The sequence below is a fragment of the Zingiber officinale genome, chromosome 6B (genome assembly GCF_018446385.1).
Source record: "Zingiber officinale cultivar Zhangliang chromosome 6B, Zo_v1.1, whole genome shotgun sequence".
Taxonomy (NCBI): domain Eukaryota; kingdom Viridiplantae; phylum Streptophyta; class Magnoliopsida; order Zingiberales; family Zingiberaceae; genus Zingiber; species Zingiber officinale.
Genome location: NC_055996.1, coordinates 134,893,894 through 134,902,090, shown reverse-complemented (window position 1 = coordinate 134,902,090; position 8,197 = coordinate 134,893,894). Strand labels below are relative to the sequence as shown.

General features: G+C 34.3%; 1 protein-coding gene across 1 annotated transcript; it reads left to right on the top strand.

The window, feature by feature from the left end:
* Positions 1-6,784, top strand: LOC121989686 (polyamine oxidase 5-like). The gene is made up of 10 exons (XM_042543864.1): positions 1-355; positions 2,708-2,823; positions 2,924-3,012; positions 3,117-3,230; positions 3,959-4,046; positions 4,143-4,228; positions 4,307-4,409; positions 5,177-5,274; positions 5,817-6,246; positions 6,333-6,784. The coding sequence occupies exons 1-10, from the start codon at positions 310-312 to the stop codon at positions 6,642-6,644; spliced, it is 1,482 nt and encodes a 493-aa protein (XP_042399798.1). The 5' UTR covers positions 1-309; the 3' UTR covers positions 6,645-6,784.
* Positions 6,785-8,197: the final 1,413 nt, after the last annotated feature.

Sequence of the window (8,197 nt, the reverse complement as noted above, 5' to 3'; positions counted from 1 at the left end):
CAGGGGACGAAGAGGCAAAAGGGCGATTGGCAATCTTCTCTTCTCCGCTTTCATTGCGCGCCGATCCCTGTTTTTAGGGTTTCGATCCGTCTCACCGCCCATCTCGCCGGTTTGGCGATCTCCCGAAGGCCTCACGCATGAGCTGGTTTGATAAGCTCCGCGGCCTCTCCGACCAGAGCCAGGACGGGCTCATGATCTTTCTCCTCCACCATTCGATTCCTATACCTTCCAGTAATCTTTTCTTGAATCTCATACGCTATTAAGCGGAGGAGGGAGATCGGTGACCGGTGGGTGCTTGCGCGCGGGGGAATGGCGTCCAAGGGCTTCTCGAATCGGAAAAAATTGGGTCTTGGAGGTATTGATTCTTATTTGTTCCGTTTCTTTAGCTCGTTCATGATGAAATTCATTTTTGATTTTTTTTATTCTGATTGATGTTGTGCTATTTTGTTTGGGGAGATATTATTACCTCCTTAATGGATCCTCCTACATATTATTCTGCTACGAAATGCAAAACGTCGAACATTCTATGCTAGATCCGGGTTTTCAAGGAGGGTCAAGAGACGGAAGTGAACAAAATCTTAGAAGATGTAGCTTTTAGGGATAATATCATATTTGACAACATACTAGATAAATTGGAGACCGTGACTTTATAAAATTGCAAGCCAGAAATTGGTCTACCAAAAGATTTCTCAAAGGAGAAAAGATTCAATTATTTTAATCTAAGAACAAGTCACAGAGATTCAGTTGTGCATGATTGAAAAATGGGTGCACATGATATCTAAAGAACGGGCACGTCTTGGCTCTTTGTAAGAGGCTTTATGAAAGCTTCCACTATACAATTTGCATCTGTGAACAGTTAGCACTATAGCATTTGACAAGTAAAGTATAAGTTTATTGTTTTTCAATTTTTATTGGGTACTTTTTAGTTTTCATGATTCAGATCCTCGTTTGGAAAATGTTCCAATTTCATTAAAAATGATCTCTTATAAATCATAATTCCAATTCTTATATTTACATTAAAATGAGAAGATTAAAATTGGAATTTTATTTCACTTGTCAAAAATTATATCATCTGAATTTATTTGTTGAATTTCATTTTGCTTATTAGAAAGCAAATGATCTGTATGTTCATACTGTTGCTTATTCTTTGATGTGATGATTGGAATCATGCAATTCTCCACCACAAATCTGACCAATTTTGATTGGATTTATGCCCCCAAATGAGGAGATAATGAAATTTATGTTTTCTCCCTTTTGTTTTCTCAAATAGGAGTTAGTAATATGCCTTATGTAGAATCTTATGGTTCTGAAGGGGGCTGCTAATGTGGCGGTTCCCTTTTTTTTTTTTTTTTGGTTTTGAAGGAGTTGTTTGCTTCTTCAACAATTAACTATATGTTTCTATTACTTGATACATAACTGTGCTCTTTGTTTGATGGAAATGTTTGTCATCTAGTTTTCTAGCATCTTGCTGTTTGCTTTTTCATTAATTAATCATGTGTTTTATTTAATTTGATACCTGTCTGTGGTTGTTTATCATTTTTAGCAACTTGCTAGATCTGATAATATGTCCTCTTGAATTTTCCAGTTAGGATTTGTGTTTTTTTACTACGTGTTACAAGCTTCAGTAACAAATTATGCAATGTTATATAGAAAAGTAGCTTCTTCTAAGTTTCAGTGAGAAGTATCAATATTAGCAGTTTAAGAAGGTGAATACTTGATGTACTTTATTTAGGAAGTTGTATAAGAACTGAGACAAGAAGCAAGTGATGTATAAAGAAATGAATTTCTTCACTAATTTCTGCATAAAAAATTGTCTTCCCATCATTGTGGGATTTTTTTTTTTATTGTGTTAGTATAATAATTTCTTCAATTTATATCCTTCAGGGATGGGATTCAAACTTTTGTAATAGATGTGTCTTATTATGTTTTTGATTTCCTCCCCACTGAGTTTCAGATAAATAAGTGAATTATGAACAATAACTTACATGGGTGAAGAATCCAGCTGCAGAACCAGCTTAAACATCTCAACAAATACTTTAAAGTTTTGTTGGTACTCCTATTTATATATCTTTGACATTATTACTAGATTGTGAAGTCACTGTTAGTTGTGTTGTTGTGTGCTAAATACTAAATGAGATATAATATATTGTTTTTTTCAGATCCAAGGTAATACCTCAAGGAAGTAAAAGAAAATCGTGTTGCTTAGTTTTCTGAATTGTTTGTAAAAAATAGCATAACCGTACCATAATGCAATTTAAATTTGAAACTATACATTATAAATCACTCGCAAATCATTGTATTTTAAGTCGTACATTTCACTATTTTTCTATTGGCACAGTTGGGACACTTCCTCACTTGGTCTTAACATGCAATAATCCTTTCAAAATAAATTATGTTGTTTCACAACCTATCATATGGTTTCCTTAGCATTCTAAATTGTTTAAAAAAAAGCATAACAACTTGAGATGTTCGTTTAAGACTTGCTTTATCTAGTAAAAAAAGAGTAATTGCGTGCTTCAATTTTGCTTTGTGTGAGATGACGTTTTCTGACTTTTCAACTGTTTAACATAGGTAGTGCCACCAGGTAGTAGTGAGTTAGTTAATGAACATTCATCTTATATGTGGTTGTTTCCTCTTTCCTATTATCCATTGTGTTTTTTTGTTGATGGACAACTCATTTATTCTACTATTTTCCAATGTTCTTTAGGTTTTCTAATTTCTCATATTGAGAGACAACAATCTTCTCCACCGTCAGTTATTGTGATTGGTGGAGGAATTTCAGGGATTGCAGCTGCTCGTGCATTGTGCAATGCTTCATTTAATGTAATATTCTCTTTCCATCTATGATTTTCTTACATGTGAATCAAACACTTCTCTTATTAAGAAATTGATATTTGAACTTCGGCTAATTTTTCCTTTTTAGGTTATTCTGTTAGAATCTCGTGATCGTCTTGGTGGGCGGGTCCATACTGACTATTCTTTTGGTTGCCCTGTTGACATGGGAGCATCATGGTCTCAATTATACGTTGATGTTTTATTTTAATTGATTTGTGCTTGACAACAATAACACATTGCAGTTGATCTTGCTGACACAGTTAATTTTTCTTCTTAATCAGGTTACACGGTGTTTGTAATGAAAATTCTCTTGCTCCATTAATTCGTTCTCTAGGCCTTAGGCTATACCGTACAAGTGGTGATAACTCTGTATTGTATGACCATGATTTGGAGAGGTAATTAGTTTCCATACATCTAAATGACATATTTCTTGATTCTTGATGGTTGGAGGTTCCATAGAGGGTTATCTATGTTTGCAAGATATTCTCAGGAAAATAAAATATAATATTCTTAGAATTAAAGTCTATCACTCCAAAGGAAAATGACCAAGTTAATTATTAGTTTTCATATTGTTAATTTGATACATTATTTAGTTATACATAATTAATGGGTGAAGTAAATGATACAATTTTATTTCTAACATGAATTTTTTATTGTGCCCTACTCCACATAGGATCTATACTCCTATCAATTCCCAATGACCATTTAACTTATCATGAATTTTCCTATTCCCAGAAAACCCCATCTTATTGGAAATAAAACTCCCTCACCAAATGAGGCTCTATTGCATTATCGATAACCCATATGTGTTAAGAGGACTATTGAGGTGCTTATGTGCATTTCAATAGATTCTACTATTGATGAGACAAGGCGCTCGCTAGGCTTCTCCAATGCCATGATTTTTTAAGTTCAGAAGTCTGTTTTATATATGACATCATGTAAACAATTTTATTCTTTCATCTCAATATTTTATTATGTTGCATCTGGGCATTTTGTTTTGGAGATTAGTTATATGAACATTGTTTCTTGCTGGTTAACAGAACTGATGAACATATATTTTTTTTTATTTGAATGCGGTAAAATTGTCTAAATTATTGATTGATCTTATCAATGGTATTTGCAGTTATGCACTTTTTGACAAAGATGGGAACCAGGTTCCACAGCAGGTGGTGATAAAGGTGGGAGAAACATTTGAGAGAATTCTCAAAGAGGTAATTGTCAATGGTTGCAATAAAATCATTCAAGTGATTGTATCTAATTGTCTTATTTGCTATGAATAATGGAAATGTTATTTTTGAATGCCGCAGACAGAGAAAGTAAGAGATGAAAATAATTCTGATATGTCTCTTTTGCAAGCTATTTCCATTGTTTTGGACAGAAATCCATATCTAAGGTTTGTCATATATCTAGATATTGGTATTCTATGCTTCGCCAAAAGTGGTCAACTAATGTGCTTTTTCTACCTACATAGGCAAGAGGGCTTAGAATATGAAGTACTTCAGTGGTATATATGTAGAATGGAAGCATGGTTTGCAGCGGATGTGGACACCATTTCACTGAAAAATTGGGACCAGGTCATCATATTTCATAATGGAAATCATCTGCCAAACGTTGTTCCCTCCTTTGCATAGGAAAAGTAGAAGTTATTGACTTTTTTCTCTAGGATGCATAGCTTTTTTAACATTGAAATAAAGTGCATTTTTCCTGAGATACCACAAAATATATTCCTTGTTGGAGAAGTTTTTCTTCTCCTGTTTTTTCTCATATTTTTTTCATAATGTCAGCTGCAGCTGAGACTTTTAGTTGGTATCATATCTAGATCAATCCGTTTATTCTTTTGCGTGAATGTATATTATTTGTATGAGAAGCAGAATTTCCAAAAATGAGGAAGTGTGCTCCATTATTCTTCTGCACAGTTACAGAACTATTCTTAAGTTATGACAATAACAAAATTATTCAGTGCAGTTAGGATTTTGATTAAGAATTATATGAGCCAAGCATGCCTTTGGATATCCCGAATTCATTTTTTAATGAAAACTTGTTGCATCTACTATGGTACTTGGATTTAAGGTATGACAAGGAAACATATCGCAGATGTCAGCTTGCCATTTTTACCCTTGTATAGAATCCCTTTATGGATGGGAATTTGATCCTCTGTTCCTGCGATATAATATGTTTCCATATTGGGTGCACTTTCACTCTTGAAGACCTATAGTTTTTCCCCTTTTTTGTTCTTATTCCACTCTCCTTATGTTATACACTGTTCATATGGTCTATTTTTAACATGAAATGGTAAAATTTCAAGAACATGTTTGTTAAGCTAATCTTCTTCTGGATGCAGGAGCATGTCCTTACTGGTGGTCATGGACTTATGGTGCAAGGTTACCATCCTGTTATTCAGGCTCTTGCAAAGAATATTGATATTCACTTGAATCATAGGTTTGTTTTAGACATTAATCTTTGAGGTGGAACTCACTATTCTAGAATGTGCATATCTTCCTTTTTATTTTTGTCATCTCAATATGCATCTTATAATTATATAATTTTCCCTGATGCTCATATTTGAACATTAGTCTTTGTATGTATGCATAATTGCATTTTATGGTAACTAAACTTCCAAGTTTATGTCTTCTTTTACTAAATCAAAAATAATTTGTTCTTTCCAACTCATCATCTTTGCCCATTTTTTGTGACTTCAATTCTAAATAAATCTGTCCATTTTCTCCTAGATTAGATTGTATTCATGTTAGATTATCACAATGTATAATGATTGATCTTCCGACAAAAAAAAGTAGTTCATTCATGTCACTCTTATCAATTATACTTCTCATTTCCCAATTCAATTGTATGTTCTTCTATTCTTCCTTAAGGTGGTGGAATTTGACACTTTGTTTGAATGTAAATGGTTCAGAAATTCTCAGTTGCTATGTTCAATAACTATTTCAACTTATTAATTTGATTCTTAAATTCGTGTGGATCAGGGTGAAGAGGATTGTACAACGTAACAATAGAGTAATAGTTACAGTGCAAAATGGAAACACATTTGTAGCTGATGCTGCTATTATCACTGTTCCTCTTGGAGTTCTCAAAGCAAATCTGATAGAGTTCGAGCCTAAGCTTCCCGAATGGAAACTCTCTGCCATTTCTGATCTCGGCGTGGGCATCGAAAATAAGATTGCTCTTCGCTTTGACAAAGTATTCTGGCCCAACGTGGAAGTGTTAGGTCTCGTGGCACAGACATCTTATGCCTGTGGTTATTTCCTAAATCTTCATAAAGCTACAGGACATCCTGTTCTCGTGTACATGACTGCTGGAAGATTTGCTTATGATATAGAGAAACTTTCTGATGAAGAAGCTGTTGACTTTGTGATGTTGCAGTTGAGGAAGATGATACCAGACGCAACAGATCCGGTTTGTTTCTTTGCTTTCATCTTATGCACCTCTCAACAGTTTAATTCTCAAAACATCAAAACTGAACTTTGGTTCATTTCTGACAGATTCAACATTTGGTTTCACGTTGGGGCACTGATCCAGATTCTCTTGGGGCCTATTCTTGTGATTTAGTTGGGAAACCTGCCGATCTGTATGAGAGACTATGTGATCCCGTTGACAATTTGTACTTTGCCGGTGAAGCTGCAAGCGCTGATCACTCTGGGTCTGTCCATGGAGCCTACACCTCTGGAATAATGGCTGCTGAAGTTTGCCGAAGGCGTCTATCGGTGCAGCATGGCGTAGCAGATCTCTTACAGCTGGTAATGAGGGAGGATTTGACAGAAGCCATGGTTCCTCTTCAAATTTCTAGGATGTAAAACAAATTTCCCTTAAAACTCCACCCCCTTTTCAGATACCTTAGCATGCAGTAAAATGCACTGGAAGCTTATGACTATTACTATGTTGTAACTGCTGTGGTGAACAGTAAGTCATTTATCACAACTTGTGTGCTATTTAATCTCTCTTTGTCCATTTCTTTTATCTGCTTTATTTCCTCGCAGCCACTGAGGTGCATATGTTACACCTCCAGTTCTGGCCATGTAATTTTGATCAACGAAAAAAAAATGCAATACGAAGCTCAAATTTTTGGACAAAAATCAAAGATTGGAATCATTACAGTGGTAAAAGGGCACCTCACCTCATCAGTTCTTTTGTAAAATTATAAAATTATACCGTTATCCTCAAGTAAAATAATTATATAATTATCCTCAAGTAAAATATTTGACCGGTTTCGATTTTTTTAATCGGGTGGTTTCAATTTAAGCCTTGAATCAGTCGGGCGAGTTAATTTGTTTAACAACAGTCACGACGTAGCACAGCTCATAGCTTAAGTGGGTAAAATCGGGTGAAAACCCGATTCTTCCTGTTTATAGTGCAGAGGCCACCGGTCTAGGTTGGTTTCACAGAACAATTAAACCGGCCTATTATTCTTCCACAGTTGAAAGTAGAGGTGTAAATGAACCAAGTTGCTTCCACAGTTGAAAGTAGAGGTGTAAATGAACCAAGTTGCTCGCGAGTTATTCGAAGTTCGATTCGATAAAAATTCGTTTGAGCTCGTTTAATGAGACTTGTTAAGATAAATAAACCAAGCTCAAGCTTCGTAATATTTGGCTTGTTAGCTCGTGAACACGTTCGTTAAGCTCATTAAATAATTTTTAAATAAAAAAATAATAATTTTAATATTAAATTTATAGATTTTATACTCCATTTATGAAAAATATAGACAAATATCTTAAATTTATTTATTAGAATAAAATTATAAACTTTAATAATAATATTATAATTTTTTATAAATATATAATTTAGTTTTTAATGAATATTTAAATTTATGATTTATATTTATTAAGCTCGTTTAGGCATGATAAAAACTCAAATAAATTCGTGAGCCATGAATATATTCGTTAAATAAAGCTCGAGCTCGGCTCTATTATAAATAAGTCAAACTCAAATATTCAAGAGTTCAGCTCGATTCGACTCGGCTCGATTAGAGCCCTAGTTGAAAGTGGATGAGTGTGATTCTACTGTGAAATCAGCCGTGCCCTCCACACTGAGAACCGGGCCTTTGCCCAATTTTTCTGATTCACTATTAATTTGGAATAGGCAGATCAGCAATTGTACATTGGATCTCTTAGAACCCATTGGCATCATCCAAACCATTCATCGCCACAAACTGGCGCTGTTATAATATGGATTTGATCGGTTCATTTTAACATTTGTATCGTGATAAAAATTATAACTACTATAATATAGACTTGTTCTATTCAAGAATATTTCTATTGTAATAACTATAATTTTATAGACTTGTTCAGCATTTACCTATCTAATTTTATAAGCAGGGTTGGTGGTATTGGACGCTGTTTTGATTACGAAA